Here is a 21,586-nt window from a genome sequence, read left to right as displayed (position 1 = left end):
CCCCAGGATATCGGCGCAGCGCCTCCCCCAGGTCAGCAGCACCTCCTCGGATTCATTACTTAGCAGGTGTGTGGGCCCGTGGCACGCATGTGGCATTCGTCTCTCAGGTGCCACCGCAGCCTCCGTGGCACCACCCTTGCCGTCACTTTGATGCTGCGTCTCTTGCCACTTCCCTGCATCTCTCTTTCCTCCCCGGTCACAGGTCCCCTTTCTTTTGCTTACAGCCAGTTGCCTGTACAAGCGACTGTACTTGCTGGAATCTTTAGCGTCTCCTTTAAGAAGCATCTTGGCGTCAGGAGAGGGCTGGCGAGGAGTAATTACTTGACGGTGTCCCTGGTACAGATGACAGTTGGATTATGCAAGGGTCCCCGGCGTCGGAACATGCTGCTGTTCAGGACGAGGAGCTGGGGTGGGACGTGGGATGCCCTCCCCAGGCCGTGTGCTTTCCCGGGTCCCGTCTGGTAATCCGACGCCTGAGGTTTATGGACTCAGGTCCCTGGGAGCTTTCCCCTTCCTTGCCCTTCGGGTAGCGAGCGCTCGGGCCCGGAATCCTTCCAGTGTCTCCTGCCCAGGGCAGTGCACGGTGCTGGGGCTGGAAGCTGGCCTGCAGCCTCCTGCCCTGTGGCGGGTGCACAGCACCGGCCTGCGCTCCCGGCTCGGGCAATGTGGCGTCGTGGTCAACACACTGGCTCTGGAGTCATCGGGCAGAGTTGGCGCAGAGTCGGTCCTAACGCCGCGAGGCCTGGGGAAGATGTCCAGCCGCCCTGTGTAGGGTCCCCCGGGAGCAGAGCGGTGCTGAGGCCGACCAGGAGGCTGGTGAGCAGGGAGCACATAGGAGGAGCCAGGCCTGCACTAACCCTCGGGGTATCGGGTACGCGGGCCAGCTTGTTCCTGGACGCTGGGGAAGGGATGGCCCTGCAGAAACCCGCCGCTGCTGTTATAAAGGGCGACAGGAGCAATGCCATCGACTGACACGCGTTGTCCTTTTATGCCCCCCAGGCTGCACTTTTGGGCGCCCGTGAACAAACAGCTGCCCAGATGCTTGAGACGGTGTCTCTTCTAGAGATGCAAGTGCGAAGCCTCTGAGGCCGCACGTGGAGGGTCTCTGCCGAAAACCCGACGCGTGCGTGTGGGGAGAGCCCCCAGCCCGACCCGCTAGCTCTGAACGGCCTGCTGCTGTTTGAGAGGGCTGCGGGCTTGTTGGCCAGCCTTGCCCCTTAAACGGAAAACCTGCGAAAGGCAGATGCTAAGAACGTGCTGGAAGTTGACAGTGTGTGCAAAGTCCCTGGTCCTGCCCCTGCAGAGACTGCACAGTCGGGGGCGCCTTCTTCCGGGAGTAACCTGTGCCCGCGCAAAGTCACACCACGCGGTTACTTGGTCTTTCGTTGCTGTCAGTTTTCATGTGTGGCGAGACACCCGCACGACCACATTGACGCGTAGTCCTAAGTGTATCCGAAAGGTGTGCCCCGAACAACGGCATGTTCCGTCTTGCAAAATCGGACTCCTGTCCCCGATCAACAACAGACAGGGCCTCGTCCCCGCCTCCGCGCTGCTCTCTGTCTCCGTGAAGCTGACGACCCGAGAGAGACTCAGGCGAGCGGAGTCAGACAGCGTTGTCTCTGCATCACTGGCTTATCTCTCTGCGCATCCTGCCTCCGAGGCCCAGCCCCGCTGCAGCCTGTGCGAGAGGCCCTTCCTCTTCGAGGCGGGGCCGGGCTCCGCTGTGTGCGTGGACCACGCCGTGTTTACCATCGTCCCCGGGGTGAAGCGGGCTGGCAGGTATCTCCTTGCACCCTTGCTTCTAGTTCTTTGTGGTATGTTTTTCCTGGAGGTAGAATTGTGAGGTCATATGTTAATTCTATGTTTAGTTTTTAAGGACTCATGTTTTTTAATGATTGTTTTTTGTTTTTATTTTCTGTGCATGTGTGTCATTTTTGGCTGCCCTGTGGCATACGGAACTCCTGGGCCAGGGATCAGATCTGAGCCACAGTCTCGACCTGAGCCGGAGGTGTGACAAGGCCAGATCCTTAACCCACTGTGCTGGGCCAGGAACCGAACCCATGTCCCAGTGGCTCCCAGGATGCTGCTGATCCTGTTGCACCACAGCGGGAGCTCCGGACTCATTATTCTTTAATAGGCTTTATTCTCAAACAGTTTCGGGTTCACAGAAAAGTATGGAGAGTTCCCGATTGACCCCAACTCCCTCCCAGTTTCTCCTAATAGTGACATTGTGCATTAGTGTGGAAGGTACCTTTGCTACAACTGATGAAACAGTTATTGGCACATTATCATGACAAAGTCCATGGTTTACCATTTACCTCGGGGAACGAGGGCTGCAGAAGGGAGGCCCAGGAGAGGGTGGCCAGGCCCTCCTTGGGTGTGGATGGGGCAGGACAGGCCGGGTGACCTTCCTTCTCTCAACAGCACTTCTCAAAAGTTAAGGTGTGCGGAAATCATTTGGGAATCTTATCAGCAGGTAGACGCTGTTTCGTTCTGCTTCTCTAACAGTTCGGATGCTGCTCACGCGAGCTGACGGCAGAGACCAGCCTCACGGCAAGGCTCTCCCGAAACCTAAGCCAACACTGGCATTTATCCTTTTTCTCAGGACCCCCCATCTGGGTGTCCGAGACGCGGCTCCACACGCGTGCCCTGGCGTCTTCATTCTTCTTTAAACACTGTTCTGTATCCAGGCCGCCTCGCTTCCTACTGGCAGTCGTTTCAGAGGTTTCTCGTTTTTGTTACAGGCCAGGCTTGCTCACGGGACTATTGCACGTCTGTGGGAAGAGATGTGAGTTCAAGTGAAGGAATGTGCGTGGGCACACTCGTGCGCCGAGAGCGGTGATTATGCTAACGAGCGTCCCGAGGATGCGGCCCCACGGCTGCCGTCCTTCTGACTCAGGCTGAGCGGCCGCCTTCCGAGGTGCTGTCAGCTTTGCACGTGCTGTCCTTCAGCCCCATTATCTTCCCGTCTTGTTCGAGTGCAGTTGTTTTCCTGAGGCCTCAGGGTGGGATTGATTTACTGAGCCTGGTAAATCCCATCTGCTAGCTTCAGACTGTCATTCTCACCTGCCGAGGTCATTGTGGTTGTTGACTCTGTCATCTGCCCTTCTGCCCTGCTCTCCTGGGTTTATGTCCTCTTCATATTTGATATCTCTGTCCCTCCGTCCATCCATCCGTCTGTCCACCCATCCGTCCATCTGTCCGTCCGTCCATCCGTCCCTCTGTCTGTCCAGCGACTTTCTATAGTGTACCCTACTGTGTGCAGCCTCTGTGCTAAGCTCTGGGTACAGGGGTGAGCAGAACAGAAAGGAATCTGGGTTCTCCTGGAGCTTTCACTGGGGTAGAGAAGACAGACACTAAACCAAGACGCACGGGTTACGGGGACGGCATGGTACTGACAGGTGCCACAGAGAAAAGGGAAGCGGGGACGACGGATGGGGTGGGGGCAGCCAGAGGAAACCGTGCGGAAGGGTGGTGTCCGCGCGGAGACTGGAGGGTGTTTCTATCCAGTTCTTTGGAAAACACGGTGAAGAGGAACTCAGCCTCTCTGTAGGTTGACGTTGATGCAGTAACTGGCACCTTTGGGGTTCACCTGACTTTCCACTGAAACTCTATACCTTCAGTGTCTAACCTGCATTTCTCCACACTCTTCTGTTTTTTTTTTTTTTTTTTTTTACTTTTTAGGGCTGCGTGTGCGGCATATGGAAGTTCCCAGGGTAGGGGCCGAATCAGAGCTTCAGCTGCCGGCACCACAGCCACAGCAACACCAGATCCAAGCCGCATTTGTGACCTACACCACAGCTCACGGCAACACTGGATTCTTCACCCACTGAGCGAGGCCAGGGCTCGATCCCGCGTCCCCATCGTTGCCAGTTGGGTTCGTTACGGCTGAGCCACAGCGGGAACTCCTCTGCTTCTTAAAGACGTTTGAGGAACATGGGAACCTGGATGCTAGGCGTCCAGGGCGTTCTGGTGCCGGCCGGTCAGACCTTAGGGAGATGAGGCCAGCGTGAAAGGCAGTTTTCCCCTTGTGGCCACGGCTGAGCCGGGACGGCTGCTGTGGCGGGGGTCGGGGACAGGACTCGTGGGCTGCAGCTATAAACTGCAGGTGAAAAGACCAAAACTCCGGGAGAGTCAGGATTTCCCTGGGGAAGGCTTGGCAGAGGTCCCTCTGCACAAACCCTCCCCTGGGGTCACCGTCTCAGTCCAAACCCAAATCCGCCCCTCTCTGCAGGGCTTGGTTCCTGGAGGACGGAGCCTGTGCAAGGCCTGTTGGGGCTGCAGGGTGGCCCTGCCCAGGTGAGCAGCTGTTATCTTCAGACTCACCTGCAGGCTGCAGTGTTGCCACGACTCTCTTCTCATCCACACATGGGGCTGAGCTCTCCGAGCCCAGGCTTGGCAGAGGCTTCAGGCTGATGCCGAATTCACACGGGAGGCAGAGCGTGTGAGGTGACCGTGCGCACGGAGCATAAAGGTCACACAGGGCCCGCGTCAGGCCCCGAGTAAGCAAAGCGCCTCTTGGCTTCTCTGGCCCAGTTGCTTCATCTGTAAAGTCCGTGGACCGGGCCAGGTTCTCTCCAGAGCTGCTTCTCCGCCCCTGAAATTCCGGTGCTGTGCATTGGTTTTATTAGCGGCAACCGGGGCAGCAACACCTTAGACCCCGTTTCGAAGAAACTTGTCACGACGGAGGAGGAGCACGTGACGTGAGGAGGGGCTGGGGCAGGACAGGACGCCGGGAGCTCAGAGGCCCAACAGGAGGCGCGGTCCCAGTTGGTGAGCAAGGCCAAGGGGTCGGGACGGGACCGCTGGATTTGGCGGGAAAGCTCCACGGCGGCCGCAGCGGGATGGGGTGGCCTCCGAGCCTGCTGGGCAGCCGGACCCCGACCCCCCCCCCGGGGGGGGTCTCCAGCGCTGCTCCCAGACCCATTGGCACCGTGCGGGAGGAGATGCAGGTGCTGTCTCCTTTCCAGAGGGCAGAGCCGTGCCACCTTCGTGCCGCCCTGGTCAGAATGGCCCTTTGTTCTGCTGCTTCGTGACTCATGACTCTGCCATGAGGAGGCTTATGCAACCTGGGGCGGCAGAGCCCGGGAGCAGCGTGCGATCCTCGGAAAGCCGGCCCGGCCTGCCGTTGCGCAAGAAGCAATTAGGGACCCAGCCGAGGCTTGCTGGCCTCCAGGCCCAGCCCCTTCGTCGGCTCAGCAGTGCTTGAACCCCGTGGCAGGCAGTTCTCTGCCAGCCCGTCAGTCTGCGGAGTGCGGGGCTGGGACCCGGGCAGGCGCAGGCCCACTGCTGTTCCTCCTGGGTTTTTGTCCTGCAAATGCTGGCCCCGTGGCCGGCCTACGCCGCCCTCTTTTCAGAGGAAAAGTTGTTTTTAAAGCCCTGTACAAATGGATTTTTAAAATTCCAGTTCTTTGAAAGTAATTCTCTGCACCAATCCATTATTTTCTAAAGCACATCTCAGACGTGGTTTTAACCGTGAGAACTAAGTGGGAAGAATTCATCCCGCTTCCGGGCAGCTCCCAGGATCCGCAGGGGAGGCAGGACAGCGGTGCTGTCAGGTCAGACCTCTCGGGCGCCTGCGGCAGAGGCCGCTGCCTGATCTGCCCAGACGCCGCCGCTGCCGATGGGAAGCTCTCCACCTGCCTCCCGGTGGGCCGGGGCCTCAGAAGGCCCGCCAGTCTCCTGCCCCCGGGGCCCCTCTCTGCAGAACCAGCGAGCTCCCTGTGTCTGTGCTCCGTGGCCTGGCTCCGAGGGGCCAGAGCGTCGGGCACGACAGAAACGTGTGTTTCTTGGGAGGACCTGCCGAATGGCCTCCTGGGGTCTCTCTTGGCCGCCTTCCCGTGAGGACGTTACCCCAGGGGATCCGCAGGGAGCAGGGGCGCGTGGACAGGGGCGCGTAGACGACGTGACAGGGTGTCGTCTTTGGGAAGTCTGGTAAAATCGCTCGAGTTTAAAATGTGCTGGCGTTGGAGTTCTCTTGGTGGCACAGCGGAAAGGAACCTGACTAGCGTCCATGAGGACGTGGGTTCGATCCCTGGCCTCACCCACTGGGTTAAGGATCCAGCATTGCCATGAGCTGTGGTGTAGGTCGAAGACGTGGCTCGGATCTGGCGTGGCTGTGGCGTAGGCCGGCGGCTACAGCTCCGATTGGACCCCTAGCCTGGGAACCTCCATATGCCGTGGGTGCGGCTCTAAAAAGACAATAAATAAATAAATAAAATGTGCTGGTGTCTGTCTCCATGGAAACAGGCAAAGGGCCCGACTACCCAAAAGAATGAGAGAGTTTCTGCCCCCCCCCACTCTCCCCCCATTTCCTTTGTTTTCTTTCCCTTTAGGTAAACTGTGCTTATTTAAATTGTGACGCAGTGAACAATAATGGTAAAAAATAGTCCTCACGACCAGAAGAAAACACGCAAGATGAAAGACGAAATACTTTCCGCCACACCCCGACTCTGCAGCCCCAGCCACTACCCAGAGGTGAGGCCGCAATGCAAGCATTCGTTGAAATCATTCTGAGCATTTTGTCTACGAGTGCTTTGGCGTGTGAGACACGCGGGGGGTCTGTGCCGAGGATGGGGCCCCTGCCGTGTCTGCCACACCCGTCTCCTTTAACAAGCGCTTCCTGCTGCTGAGCGGCCACAGCGAGGTGGTATATGCCAGCTGGTCTAAACCGGATCCATAGGTCCGTATAGACAAGTTGTCTGCAGTGCGGGGGTGAGGACGCAGCACCGCCCCCTGCACACGTGCACTTGTGCCCAGGTGAGAGAGGGCACCCTTGGCATAAATGCCTGGCAGTGGAATTGCTGGATCAAAGTTTCTGTGCATTTAATAGGCACTGCCCAGTTGCCTTGCAAAAGATCGCACCAAGTTACAGCCCCATTAGCATTGTATGAACAGTCAATGTCCAAAACCAAATCCACCTTCTGTCAAACTCTTAAATCTGTGTCAACAGACGAAAAAAAAAAAGGCAAGTCATTATTTTTCCTCTGCATCTGTGTTACGAAGGATGTGCCTTCTTTACGATGGGTCCTGATCCCCGTCCATTTCTATTAGGTTTTTAGTAGTTTGGTAAATTGATTTATCAAAGCTTTTATTTATCAGCTAGTGTTTATTTGTCAGCTAGGTCACGGACACATTCCATACCTGCTTATTTTTTAAGCACATAGAAGCTTACAATGTTTGTGGAGTCGAATGTACCTGCTTTTCCTGGGTAGCTCGTGGGGTTTCCGCCGGGCTCCGGGAGCCCTGCTTCTCCTTGCTTCTTTCCCGCGCGGCTCCGGGCTGCTTTTCCATGTGCGCGCCTCTGCCATCTCAGACCTGCTCTGGGGGTGGGGTGAGCTGGGGCTTCAGCCCAGGGGGGCCTCTGCTGACCCTTAGGCCTTTGCACCTGGGCCTCTTGCTCTCTGCTCCTCTGGACACACTTGGGTTCAGACAGGCTTCTGTGGGATCCAGGCAGGAAGCGGCCTCATTCTCTTCTGGGATTCAACACTCAGCCCCTTTCTCGTTGCGGGGAGCCCTGGCCTGTGTGGTCCGGGGGGCCTCAGGGAGTAAGGGCAGGAAGAAGACTGAGGGAGAAGGCAGAACGGAGGCTGCTGGCGGGAAGGGAAAGGCACCCGTTTCAAATGGCAGAATCACTGAAGCCACAGAGCTAAGCGGCCCGTTTCTCCTTAAACTGTGTCAGCAGCAAAGACAGACTCTCTGGGCTGAAGAAACAACTCAGCAGACGAATTCTGTTTATCTTTTGTTTGCCCACTTCTGCTCAGAAAGCGGGAAGGGCAACACGACTTAGTGGCTACTCTCGTTTCAGCCGTGTTTCTGCCGTGCATACTCTTGTTTGAACAGATGAACATTCTTGTGGGAAGTTCAAGAGCTCACGTTCTAGCCCGGTTTCCAGTATCCGTCCCGTGGTTCCTAAAAACCCAGGTCTTTGTGCTTAAAGGCCAGGACGCTAATTGCACAATCAGTAGCAGCAGAGGTTCCTGTTTCTCGGCGTGAGTGATGTGATATGCGTGTTGGCAAAGACCCACAGACTTTGATTTGCAACATAAATAGTATAATCCTGCAGATCAAATTCCAGGTAATTTAGTTAGAAGGTACTGAAGGACGCCCCCGCCCCCGCCCCGGCCCCATGTCTCCCTCATGGCGAAGTGTGTAATTTGTACAATAATTACAAGCTGATTGATGAGGATTTGATTTCATCACTAAGGCTAAGCTACTTACCATTAGTACTGATCGCCACGCGTGCCCTGTGCCCTGCAGGTGGATGTCGGTGTGAGCTCTGCCCCCTCCCGGCGCCCCCATGAGCCCCTGAGACCTGCCCCATTGGGCCGGCCCTGCAGAGGCAGAGGCAGGGGCTGGGCTGAGCTGAGGGCCTGGCCTGGGGCCACACAGCCCCGAGTGACCTGCAGGACCAAAGGGCCCCAGCTCTGCTCCTCCCGACGACAGGCGCGGAGGTGGTGAGAGGCAGGCGCTTTCTCAGGCGGGCGAGCCCCATGTCAGCCAGAGGAACCCGGGTCCCTCTCAGTGTCTCCCCTGCACTGGTTCTGCCACAGAGCCTCACCCATGGGCCCCAGCAGGGGTCCCACCCATGTGGCCACCTGCAGCTTCAGGCCGAAGGCTGGACAGTGAGCAGGGACAGGCCTACCCCTGCGGGCCAGGCGTGTGTGACGCCCCCCCCACCGCCCCCAGCTCTGCAGTGACGTCCCCACGGCAGCCGCTGGTCGGTCATCCTTGTTGCCCGGCCGTGGTTGGCCCCCCGTTCTGTTCCCCCGTTTAGGCCCCTTCACCCCCGTCCCCCGTGTGAGTCTCACATCTCTTCCTCGCTGCTCAGGACGCTCGGCCCTGGGACCGCACTGTCCCCCCGTCCTCCCCACACACCCACTTTGACACAAGCTGAACTCAGTGTTTTTATTTATTTGTCTTTTTGCCATTTCTTGGGCCGCTCCCGCTGCATATGGAGGTTCCCAGGCTAGGAGTTGAATTGGAGCTGTAGCCGCCGGCCTACACCACAGCCACAGCAACTCGGGACCCGAGCCGCGTCTGCAACCTACACCACAGCTCACGGCAACGCCGGATCGTTAACCCCCTGAGCAAGGCCAGGGATCGAACCCACAATCTCATGGTTCCTAGTCGGATTCGTTAACCACTGCGCCACGACGGGAATTCCTGAACTCAGTGTTTTTGGGTGTCTCCTTCGCCTGATTTCTGCAGAAGAAAGCCCTTTACACCCAGGTCTGCCGGGTCCACCACCGCCTGCTTCCAGCGCGGCCCCTGTGCTGTGTGTGCCTCCAGGCGGTTCCCTTCTGCGTCTGTTCCGACCTTCAGGCACCCGACGTCCCCCAGGCACCACGTCAGCGCGAGTCTAACTCCAGGGCATGAACCCCAGGGCTCGGACGTGAGGAAAGGGCCCTTTCCTCAAAACGCTCCTTCCCCTGGGCAGGAGGTGCTGCCCGTGGCACGTGAGTCATGACCGTGGTGGCAGGGCTCGCCTGTGCCGCAGTGAGGCCTGAGCAGCGCCACACGCACCCTGGCCTCTTGTCCCGTGTTTCAGAGACTCTGCTGGGCTGGCTTTCAGTTCCAGCTGTGGCCCTGCCGCCCCGGCCCCCGGGGCGATGGAACATCGCTGACCACCTGCCCGCCGCCCGGGGAGCATCCGTCTCTCCAGGGACAAGCTGCAGAGTCTATGTGAGTTTCTCTCAGTGAAAGGAGTCCCCTGAGGCTGTTGTCCTCCTTCTGGCGCCAGCCGAGAGGTGCTCCCGCTAAGCCCAGGGTAGGTGTTCCCTGGGTCCCCGTGCAGAGGATAACATGAGCTGTGCTGGAGGAACCCAGCGATTCACCAGCGCTCGGGGGTGACAGGGACAGACACCACAAGTGGCACTGGGGGACGCAGTCTGTCTGGACCGCTCTGTTCCTATAGGGTCTGCGAGCTGCAGGGATCCTGAGCCGATGCTGGTGGCCAAGGTGCTGTCCCGTGTCCCTCCGGCTCAGGACCAGCGCCTGCCCCCCCCAGAGCGCTCCGAGCTAAGGCCACCACGTCTTCTTTCTTCGAAAGGGCAGCCAGGGCCTCGGAGCAGGGCTGGCTCCAGAGCCAGGCTGGCGGGGCGAGCAGGGCCGCGGCCCCCCGGGGTCCCTGTCACGGTGCTCTGTCCTCCCACCTCCCCGGAGCCCTGCTGCCCCGTGTGGACTGTGTGTTTTGTTAAGTGCTGCGTTTGCTTTCTAACGCGATAGCGGAAGGAATTCCAAAGCAAATTTATTCTAGTGCCACGTGTCTGTTTCACATCCTGGGACAAAGGGGCAGTGGCGACCTGGGGGAAGCTGACCGTGGCCTGTGGGCAGCAGACGTGCCCACATCACCGTCGGGGCTGAACTCGCTGCCGCTAACCGGAGCGTCTCCTTCACGCCTCACACCTCCGCGGGGAAGCTTAAGCCTGGCCCCAGGAACTTTTCTGAAGACTCTGCCGCTCGTGTTGTCTGTGGACACTGCCTTTGTCTGTGGGCGGCGGGGCCTCTGAGGCCCGCGGGCCGGCCCTCGGCGCTGCTGCCCCGTGGGGTGGGGGCGTGGGGTTTGTGATGCGACGTGACCGCCTGCGTGTCCTTGTGCCTGTTTTCTCTTTGTGCCTCTTGGACAGTCTGTGCCCCATGTTTACTGAACGAGTGAACAGAATGACTCAAGCGGTGATATTTGAGGCAGCAGTGGCCGGGGGGCCCCGGAGGAGAGGGGCGGGAGGCCCCGTCCAGCAGAGCCTGGGGTCCCTCCGTGAGTCACTCTGCAGGCAGCCAGCTGCCGCCGATGTGGGCCGGGCCCTGAAGCTGTTGCACCAACTGTGACTAAAAGATGGGCTGGTTTCAATTTCCTGTGACGATCAAGAGAGCTCCGCGGGCAGGCCGTTCCCAAGGCCCCGTCTGCGAGCACGGCCCTCTGGCTCCGAGGGGCGTGACTCGGAGGGCGCCGGGGCCCCCAGACCTCCCTCTTTGGTCGCCAAGTCCTGCTGGACTTGTGGCTGGCGTTTGGGCCCGGGGTTGACCTCTGCCGCATCCAGGTTGGCAGGGGCGCCTGCTGACGTGTGGGGAGCTGGGCGGGCGGGCGGGCCTGAGGGGCAGGGAGGGAGAGGGTTGGGGCGCGGCCCTCACCTCCCCGAATCTGGGCCGAGGCCTGAGGGCTTGCTTCAGCCAAACGCCAGAAAGAGCCAGGTCACCTTGCCTCTACAATGACGAGGGCTTTTATTGCGTTTATAAATGTCCCCAGAGGCTATTACTCAAAAAGGGTTCAGCTAATAAATGTGAGAACTAATAATTATCTCGTTTCGGATTGCTGACTTGTGTAACTGCCATCAGGGGTCAAAGGTGGCTCGTTTGCTCAACCTCCCCAGCATCCTGACCCTCGTGATGACGGTCGTGGGGTGCAGGCCGGGGTCAGGGAGCAGGGGTGTCTTTCCGCTGCGGCCGCCTTCTGGAGTGGGTGCTGGTGCCCGGCGTGTTGGACAGGCTGGGCCTGCGTCCCGGCATCCTGGGGTTCCATCAGGGCCCCTCTTGGGTGACCTGTCCTTGCAGGGGTGTGGGGCACTGAGCCAGGCCTTACACTGGTCACACCCCAGAGTCGTTCTGGGATCAGTGCAGCGCCAGGCAGCAGGCGGGGCAGCAGCAAAGGCCGTTCCTCTCCCTCTTGGCCCCTTGGTCCTTTCTGGGCCCACCGGCCGTGTGAAGAGAACGGTGTGTCTGAATGTGTGTCCTGGGTGTGTCCCCGTCGAGGGCGCTGGTGCAGGGGGACCAGGGCCGGGCGCTGCCTGCCCCAGGCTGGGGAGGGGCTGCCCAGCGCGGCGTATGGATCACGAGGCCTGGGGACCTTCATCTCTCCTTCGAAAGTCCCCCCACCTCTTTTGGTTTGGCCAGAATTCCTTAGGGAAAGCTTTCCTTCCCTTGACTTAGGCTGCGACTGGGAAGGATCTGGGCTTGGGCGGTGCAGTGCGTCTCGGACTCACTCCCTGTGAGAATGAGTGACTCAGATCGGGGACCCAGGTGTGAGCCTCACACGGCAGCACGGCCTGGGGACAGCACGGCGCCCAGACCGACCTCTGTGGTCTTGAAACCGTGTCGCCATCACGAGGAAGATTATTCCCGTCCCCCCAAAGCCGCCTGTGCCCCGAGAACCTCAGCAAGGATCTGCTTTCTGTCCCTCGGCCCTTGTCGGTGTCTTACACGTGGAGGCATCTGGAGGTGATCCCTGGGGACTGGCCCTTTCACTCGGCCGGCGTCCTGGAGCCCCAGTCACCGAGCTTGGTGGCCCTGCCTTTGTCACCACATAGTGTCCTCTGTGCCTTTGTGCGAGGCCCCCTTCGCTGCTGCTTGTTCCCCTGGCGACAAGAAACACAGGTGAATGTTGGGGGGCGGTCCTTCCCTGAAAGGGGGGAACTGGGGTCCTGTAGCAGAACCCCAGGGACCCCCCTTCCCCCTCGCCCTCCCCCCTCCCCGGCCCAGGGACAAATCAGCCCCACTCCGTCTGGGCCTGAGTCCCACTGTCCAGGGCCAGAGCCCTGAGAAGGGACGGCCTGCTGTCCCCCGGGAGGGAACCCCCCTGAGGAAGCCCAAGGCAGGACAAAGGTTCCCTCCCCCCAGAAAGGGCGGGTCTCTGCGGGGTCCTGGGCCTGAAGACCCGCCTGCGTGGATTGTGTTAGGTAACTCCTGCTCCTCTTTGGGTTGGTGTTTTCAGGGCTCTTCTCTAGTTTCCAGATTTGCCCTCCTACCCCTTCCCGTTCCCACGCAACCCGATTTCAGGGTCTGATGTCAGCACCTGGGTGTTTCCTCTGCTGACACGTGCCCGCGGCCGTGTCCAGGCCGCAGAGTCCTGGCGCCAAGTGCGTCTTCAGGTCTCACGTCCACTCTGCTACCCCGAGAATTGCCTTCGACATCTTTGGAGTTTGTTCTCAAATAAACACGTGCAGGCCAGGTCAGGCCCCTCGCCCCAGCATCTGAGCACCCCCAGGATCTGAGCACTGGCCTGGGAGCCATCCCTGCAGCCAGGAGGGCAGCCCTGGAGGCTGGGCTTATCCTGAGTCCTCGGGAAAGCAGCCCAGCCTCTCCAAGCCTTGGCGTCCTGTCTGCAAAGTCATGCTGGTGTTTCACTAACTTGGAAAGCTGGGATGCTGAGCCGAACACGAGTTGTTGAGAGCGTGCCCTGGCGAGATGGTACCGGAGTTACATCCACTGGGAAGACAGGCCGTGCAGCCGTGTCCCTGTGCCCCAGGTCTTCAGATGTCCCGCTGTGTCCGTGAGAACTTTCATTATGCTGAATAACGCTCTAAGGAAGCCTTTCCCTAAAACATACCTTTGCTTCCCCGTGGATTGAGTTCAAGGGCAAGGAAAGGCACGCATCCGTCAGCGGGACACCTGTGACGCCCACGCACCGGGAGGGGCGCTGGGGGAGGGGCCGGCCCAGCCCTCTTGTCCCCCAGAGGCCAGCAGGCGGCCCTTCCCCTCAAGTCCCGAGCTGCGAGAGACGAGAATTTAGACTCGTGTTCTCTGCGTGTCCACTCGGAGCTCTACCTCGACGGGACGGGACAGGACGGGACAGGGGTGTGATGTGGGCGTCCGTGGGCGTTGAATACGTATGTTAGTTTGGACCCCAGAGAGATGTGACCAAAAGGCTCCATTCCGGCAAAGCTTCTAAGTTAAGCGTCTCTGGAGAAGAGCAGCGGGGGTGGGCTGGGGGCGCCAGGAGTGCTGAGGGAAATGGGGTTTGATGTGAATGTTTAGGTTTGGCCGGACTCTGCCCCGGAGGAGGGAGAGGGCAGTTGGCCAGTGAGTGTGAGCCGCCAATGACAGGCCGCATTTGCTTCTCAGCACCCGCCATCCTCACGCCCAGTGGCAGGGCCCGGAGGACCGCGAAGCAGCACTTGGAGGTGGCAGAGCCTCTGCCGGTTTGAAAGAGGCCCTCGAATGGGGGGGTGCAGGGTGACAGTTTTGACCACTGTCTTCTTAGAAGACCCTATTAGGGTCATTTGTTGACAACATTAAGAATTAATGAATTATGTCATTAAGCCTAACAACAGCTTAATGGTTTCATTAAAGGACTATAAAGCTGTGACTTAAGAGAGAAATCGGGTGCCTTAGAGGCAGGAAATATTTATCAAAGGGCTCTTTGGGGTCTAATTTCTAGAACCCAAGCAAAGCTCGTTATAAAGAATTAAAGAATTAAAAACAGTAAAACAGAGGACTGATAGCTGTGTGTTCGGTGCCACCAAAGTCCCTTAGTATCTAAGAAAGTTAGTCGTGTGGGTGCACTGTGTTGGCCTGCTTTTCTTTTCTTTTCTGGCCCACAGCCTGTGGAAGTTCCCTGCCCAGGGTTCGAACTGGTGCTGCCACAGCAGCATCCCTGAGCCGCTGTTTTGACAACACCGGATCCTTAACCCACTATGCCACAAGGGAACTCCATTGTTGGCCCTTTTCAAAGCTAAAAATGGAAGGCAAATTATTGTTCTTCCTTCCCAGTGGGGAGAAGGCTGTTTTTGTTGTTTGGGGAAGCAGGCAAGGTGTGGGGGGTGAGTGCCGCCTGGTGGGATCCTTCTGCCCCCCCCCTGCAAAAGAGGGGGGTAGGTTGCCATGGGCACCGCCCGCAGGGATGCTGGGGGGCTTGGTCTAGGGCGAGTCCAGCGGACAGCTGTGGGGGATGGGGCCGGGATCCAAGTTCCCAGGAATGAAAAACCATTTTGCAGCTCGGGAAGCTTGCCTGCCGTTTAATAAAAGTGAACGGAGACGCTTAGTTCAGCTAACTGAAGAGCGCCACGAACTTGAGGCCAAAGTATGTTTTGGTCTGAACGGTCCAGATAATTGTTACCATGGAAAGAATTTGGAACTGGAACGATTGGTTTCCACCTGGGTCTGTCAGGAAGGAGGGTTTGACCTCGTCTGTGGGCGCCCGTTTTCTCATCTGTGAGATTAGGGTTCATCCAGGACAGGCGGTGAATTTGACTCTGTTTTAGGAACATTCCCTGGGCAGAAAACTCAGGTCTCTGAGCTGCTGTGGCCGCAGTGGAACCTCGATGGCCCCAGGGATTCTCCTAAGGGGGGGGGCGCTGGGGGCCCCAGGAGCCCATCTTCCACTGCGGGTGGGTGGGTGGGAGTGTCCCTTCCTCAGAGCTCAGGTGGGATCAGGCCCCCACGCGCGGCCAGCTTTCCCCAGGAACCGAGGCCCCATGGGGCCCTGAGGTTGCTGCCGGGGGTGGGGGGAATTGGGGGGAACTCTTCTGCTCCTCTACCTTCGAAGGGTTAGGGTTGCTCAGGTTTTCAGCCCCCAAAGGCAGCAGACACATCCTTGCTGGCGGGGGTCTGGCGGGCGCACTGGGGCTGGTCCCAGCCCTGCAGACGAGAGTGGGTCCTGCATGTCTGTCCACTGCTGTGGGGTCAGGAGAGGGGACTGCAGAGCACCCACGGGGGAGGGGCGGCTCTTTGCAAAGTGGCCCAAGGCGCCCTGGCCCACAGGTACCCAAGGGCGTTTCCCAAACCAGACACCCCGCCCGCGGGCTCCTGCGCCCCGCCTGGGCCTCGGGTTGGTGTTTGCACAGGTGGGCCTCAGCCCAGAGGGAGGAGAGGAGTGAGGCAGGTTAGGGGAGGGGTGGGCGCGGGGCTGGGGGAAGGGCCCTGGCTGGAGAAGAGGGGCGGGGCGGGCTGGGGGCGGGGCAGGCCTGCCCTTTGCCCCCCAGAGCGATGGGGCGGCCGAGGAAGAGGAACCGGATTTTCTGGGCAGACGCGGGAAGGGTGGGCCTTGGCCGGTCGTGCCTCTCGGTCACGTAGGGAACCTGCCCTGCCGAGGCCCAAGCTCCCAGGGCTGGGGGTTGGGGGGCAGCGGGAGCAGAGCTCTCTGGGTTGTGGGAGCGGGAGCTTGGTGGCGGTCACGGCCCCGGATGGGTCCCAAAGGGCCTGTGACCCTGGCCATTCTCTAGAAAACCTGGGGGTCCCTGGGGACGCGGCAAGGGGACCCAGCGCCCCGACTCCGGAGTGTTTATTAGGAAGGAAGGACTTTTTGAGGGGAGGGGAGACGAGCTGTGGTTTTAAAAACATCACTGGGTCCACGCGGCTGTGTCCGCCAACAAGTCAACCATGGCCCCTCGCGGGCTCCACTGACCTGTCCTGGCGCATCATCCGAGAAATGAAAGCTGCAGCTTTACCAAACCCAGGCCAAGGTAGGCGGCGCCCGGCCCCGTAGAGGAGAGGTCCCCCCGCCCTGGAGTCAGAGGCCGGCTTGTTCCAGGACCGAGAAGAACTGGGCGGCTGGGCCCGGCCCACTTCACCGCAACGAACCTGGAACCCCACCCCCACTTCAGTTCTATTTTCTGGTCTAATTATTGGCCTCGTGGGTGCAAATCTCCACTTAAATGGGCACCTTTTGTCATAATTCAACCCTGTCATTACCCTCCTTCCTCGTGACTACTAAGGAGATAGCACCCACATCCGTCAAGACTTGTTTCTTGTGAACTAGACTTAGGGATGGGCTTTTTTCCCCCACTCCTGCCAGGCGACAGCACCCTGAAATCAGCTCCACTCTCGCGCCCCACGGTGGTACCCGGGGTGGGTCCCAGAGAAGATGCAGAGGCACCCCTGCCGTGGGGCCTGCACTTCCCGCTTCCTTTACCTCTTAGGTCCTGCAATTCATGAATTGTGAATCTGTCTGAATTCATTGAGAAACAGATGGTCACACCGTTTTTGGTGCTTCCGCAGATGGAAACCTCCCATTTTCAACATGGGGGGTGGCCTCGGCCCCATGGGAGGGGGCGCTTCTCTTCATCACCCCTGAAAAAGGCCTGGCAGCCCCACTCTGCAAATGCTATCCTTGCAGAAAAGGGGAGCGTGACAAGATAGGACTGCTGGGTTCTCAGCCAGGTGAACCTTTGCCTGCCAGAGAGGTGGTTAGTTTTGTTTGGACAGAAAACACCAACGTTCAAATTGCTCTTAAAACTGCCCGAAGAAATCTCCAGCGTGTTAATAAGCAAGACTTACACCAAGGCTGTTTCCGGCTCTGAGCACAATCAGAACTGATTTACTTGAACATGTCTGCTTGACTCTAAGACTACTGATGGCAGAACTTAGTCTTCTAGAGGGTTCTTGGGGAAGAGGGGGCACAGACTCTTCGTTTGTATTTAAAGAGGTCATCGGTTTGCAGTTTAGGAAATCCCACCGGCAGACGGCCTGCCCTGGAGAATTGTGCAGCACATTCATCAGGTGAGAAGACCAGCACACTGCCTCTGCCTTTTGGGAAGGATTCAGGAAAAGATTCTGAACTGCACAGGAAGTTTAAGAGTCAAATCTGAACTGTTTTTTTTTTGGGGGGGGTAAAACTCTCCTCCAACTCATCACCACAAAGTGCTAAGGTCAATTGTGTTTTATTAAAAAATAAGCATTATGCCTGGGTTTCATCAAGTTTATACACGGATATGTACACAGACACAAATAAAATAATATTAAAAATAAAAATCACACTCGCTTTCACATGGCAGTGGTGACCCACAGACAGACTGTGAGCTTTTCCTTGGAAGAGACTGTGCGGCCCGAGGGGACCACAGTTAAGAGATAACCCAACCGTGAAGAAAGCCGGAGCCGTTGCCTGCAACATTTTCAATTCGCGTTTCAAAAATATATAAATAATTTAATTACAAACGCCAGCAATATTTATACTTTTCATCTTCTGGCACAGTGAAAAGCTGGTCAATAGCAGAGAAAAGGCTGAAGGTTCTCTGACCCCCACCCCCACTCCGCCGCACCTGTAAATGCCACCCGCACAAGGCAGGGGCCCCCGGTAACCCCACAGTAGTCGAATCGTTGATCCCATGGACTGGTTCCCTGACGTGCTCTGTTTTGTTTTTTTTAAGGAGCAAATCGCTGGAAGGTGCAATGGAAACAGCAGGAATAAGGCAGAGCCTCGGCCCCAAGACGCGAGGAAAGGTCTCCGTGATGGAGCAGGGACAGTCTTGGTCAAGAAACTGAAACAGTCGGTAAGAACTGCTTTGGCCCTCTGGAACGGTCTAAGACGACGGGAGATCTTCGGAACGAACTTGGAACACTTCTGTCAAAACGCTTTAGCTTTAAGGCACGTTTGGTGGCGATGTGTCTTTTGCAGTCTCTGTCCTCGGGGTGGGAAGCACACAGCCCCAGCCTGCGATCCTGCCTCCCCGAAGGTGCCCACCCCGTCGGCTCCGGCGCGCTCAGGCCAGGAGCGTCTCCAGCGCGCAGGGCAGGTGCTGGCCGGGCGCGCGGGCCGAGGCCGCGTGCGGGGCGTCGGGCAGCCGCACGGGGCAGTACAGGTGCGCGCCGCCGGCGGGGCCTCGGAGCGGCTTGGCCGGGGCTGGAGCGGCCAGGGGCGCTAGCAGGAGGGGCGGTGCCTCGGCCCCGCGCGCGCCCAGCCTGGGTGGCTCCGCCGCGCCGTAAGCGCAGAGCGGCAGCAGGGCCCCGCCGGGCGCGCCGGGGAGGAGCGCGGGGAAGGCGGGCAGCGGCGGGCAGGGCGCCGCGCCCCACGGCAGGCGCGGCCCGGGGCCCGCGTCCCCGGTGCGGCGGCTGCGGAAGGGCTTGCTGAGGATGCTGTCGATGGCGAAGGGGCCGGAGAACCTGCCCGCGGGGCTGGCGCGCCCCTCCGGGCGGGCGGGCGAGCGCGCGCGGGGCGAGGCCGGGCCCGGGGCGGAGGCGGCGGGCGAGGGCGATGGGGGCGCGGCGGCGTCCGAGGGCCGGGGCCCGGGGCCGGGGAGCGCCGTCCGGTGGCCGAGGCGCTTGCGGCGGCGACGAAAGACCCCGTCGGCGAAAGTGTACTCGCTGTTGGGGTTGAGCATCCAGTAGTTGTCTTTGCCCCAGGGCCGCGAAGGGTCGCGCAGCACCTTGACGAAGCAGTCGTTGAGCGAGAGGTTGTGGCGCACCGAGTTGCGCCAGCCCGTGTAGCTGCCGCGGAAGAACGGGAACTTGCCCATGAGGTACTCGTTGATCTCGGCCAGCGTCAGGCGGCCGCCCGCCGAGTCGCGGATGGCCATGGCGATGAGCGCGATGTACGAGTACGGGGGCTTGGGCCGCCGCGTGTACGGCTTGCCGCGCGCGCCCTCGCCGCCGCCCGCGCCCCCCTCGCTCGGCCCCGCCGCGCCCGCCTCCGGGGCCGCAGCCGCCGCCGCCGCCGCCGCGCCGGCCTCTTGGGCGCCCGGCCCGCCGCCCGCGCTCCGCTCGCCGCCGCCCGCCAGCGTCCCGGCGCCGCCGCCCGCCGCTGCCGGGCTGTTGGCTGCGCAGTCCCCGTCCGAGCCCAGGGAGTCGTCGCCGGCGGCCGACAGCGGAGACGGCGCGTCGCTGCCGCCCGCGCCTTCCACGTCACTCCCCGGCTTGTCCCCGAGGGCCGCGCGGGGGCCGAACACCTCCAACTTCATGCCTTTTGCTCCGGGCGGGCCTGGGTAGCGGGGGGGCCGGGTGTCGATCGGAGGCCGGGGTCCTCGCCCTGCTTTCCCGGAGCAGGCCCTCCTCTTGCGAGAGCCAGTCGCTTTCCGGACAGGAGTCCTCTTCCGCAGGAATTTTTCTTTGCAGGGATGGTGCTTATTGGGCGAACCGAGAGGGGCGGAGAGGGAGGAGTGGGGTGGGTGCTGCCTTCAGTTTGAGGAGCAGCGACTTCGGGGGAGGCGGTCAGGGCTGCGGTTCCAGCCTCCGGTGCCCGAGCGCGCGCGGTGGAGGAGGAAGCGTGCGCATCTGCTCCCGGTTCCAGAGACGGGGGTTTCTTCTCTGAAAGTCCTAGGTCCCGGGCGGGCGTCCTCGCGGACCGAGACGGTGCAGGCTGCTGTGCGTGCCACCACCGGGGGAGGGTCGGCCTTCAGCCTTGGGCGCCCGCGGAGCCGAGTCTCTGCGGCTGTGGCGCCCGCAGCCGCCTTCCCGCCCCCGGCCTCCCGAGCAGCATCTCCGCGCCGGCCGGCCGCGGTTCCCTCTCGCCTCCACCTTCGGCCCGGCCCAATATAACCCTGCAGCGCCTCGCGGGGGCGGGGCCTGGGCGCCGACAGGGAGGGGTGGGGACCGAGGTGGCCCAGGTGGCCGCGACTCCCAGAGCTGGTGCGCACCAGGCGGAGGCCCCGCGGCGGCGGGGCCGAGCGTCTCCGGGCGCAGGTTGTTTGTTTTGGGTCCGCCCGGCCCCGCCCTCCGCCTCCAGCCAATAGGAAGCGTGCGCGCGGCTGCGGCGCGCGCGTGTGCGCGAGTCCGCGCGCGTGTGCGTGTGCGCTTCGGCTCGGGTGGGCGCGTTCGGCCTCCCAGGAGGGTCCCCTGCGCCCTGGGGCTCGCGGAAGCGATTTGGGCGAGGGGGCCACCTGCAGGGACACCTGGAGGGGCCGGGCGCGGCCAGCAGGGACCGCCTGGGGCTCGCGGCTTCCTCCGCTGCAGGCGGTGCGTCGGCTGGTGAGGATGGTGCTGCTTCCGAACGCAAAGGCCTCTGCGGTGCCGAACCGCGGACGCTCGCAGGGCACACCTGGGGTGACTGCCCACCGGAGCCACATGGTGTGTCCTTCTTGTGAACTCATTTTGAGGTCTCTTTGTCTTCTTCCCTTCTTTAATGAATAAAATACTGAATTTGAAAGGGGCTCCCCTCCTGGGATGACCTTGACTCTTACCCGCACCGGACTTTCACTTTCTTTTGTCCTGGCCTCTTCCCTTACTTGACTGAGGGCTCCGCAAAGCGCGGCGGGTCCCTCGCCCTCGAGCGGTGGGCCTCTGCGCGCGCGGCTCCCCCCCACGGAGGGTGGTTCCGGGGCGCGAGGGCGGGAGCCAACTCGCCCCCAGAGCAGTTTCTGCCCAGTTCTTCTCCAGGACCTTTGCCGTGGTTTCGGTGGCACCGCCGTTGGACAGCCGGGAAAGAGGGCCCTCTCTCCACGGCAGGACTTGGGGGCTTGACGCCCCCAGTGGGCTGGGTGCTCCAGGGAGGGGCGCCCGCGCCCCGAGGGCGCACTTCTAACCCGCCGCCCTTCCAAGCAGCCAGGGTTTCGTCCTCTTCCGGCCTTTGTTGCGAGTCCGTGGGAGCCCGTCTTCCGTGTTGACTTTATTGCTCTCCCCCATTTGTGCAGAAAACGTACACAACCGTTTCTTATCTTTATTTAGGTAGTTGTAAAGGATCCAGTTTGGGGCGCGGAAAATGACAGCGCCATGGAGGGCTCTGCTGTTTTGTGTTTGGGGGGACGATTTCATTTGCAGATTAGATGACATTTATGGCGAGCCGCTGGGAGTTGGGATCTGGTGGAGAGTGGCTTTTTTTTCCTGGAGGCGGCTGCCCTGGGGAGAGGGCTCAGTTCTGGGCCTGGGAGTTTGTAGCCCTGGGGACCCACGGAGGGGAGTGGCCCGGTAAAGAGCCAGGGATGAAAGCATTCAGAATGAGTGCTGTCCTTGTCTGAACTCTGGACGTGACCAGACAGGAGGACCAAGGCCTGTTTTATGCGGGAGATGGCGGGCAGGTTGAGGTGTGGGCCAGGGTGCCTGCAGAGTCTAAGGTTGGCTGCTGGGACACCCCAGGGCCACAGTGTCACCACAGCGAGTCCATCTTAGAAGCGGCCCAGGTGAGCAGTCCGGTAGGCCCAGCCACCCAGCTAGCACCACACCCTGG

At 60.3% G+C, this 21,586-nt stretch overlaps 1 protein-coding gene and 1 long non-coding RNA gene across 5 annotated transcripts in view; one reads left to right on the top strand and one right to left on the bottom strand.

Annotated features, from left to right (window-relative positions):
* Positions 1-3,666, top strand: part of LOC102158724 — a 34,059-nt gene extending 30,393 nt beyond the window's left edge. The window contains exons 5-6 of one of the 4 annotated variants that reach the window (XR_001297652.2): positions 1,000-1,779; positions 2,745-3,666. This is a non-coding gene — a long non-coding RNA (uncharacterized LOC102158724). The other 3 variants (XR_002346223.1, XR_002346222.1, XR_002346224.1) reach the window with 3 other exon arrangements.
* Positions 17,357-19,398, bottom strand: FOXQ1 (forkhead box Q1). The gene has a single exon (XM_021100106.1). The coding sequence runs from the start codon at positions 19,383-19,385 to the stop codon at positions 18,192-18,194; it is 1,194 nt and encodes a 397-aa protein (XP_020955765.1). The 5' UTR covers positions 19,386-19,398; the 3' UTR covers positions 17,357-18,191.

This window comes from Sus scrofa, chromosome 7, assembly GCF_000003025.6.
Source record: "Sus scrofa isolate TJ Tabasco breed Duroc chromosome 7, Sscrofa11.1, whole genome shotgun sequence".
Lineage (NCBI taxonomy): Eukaryota > Metazoa > Chordata > Mammalia > Artiodactyla > Suidae > Sus > Sus scrofa.
This window is presented reverse-complemented; position numbering and strand designations above follow the sequence as displayed.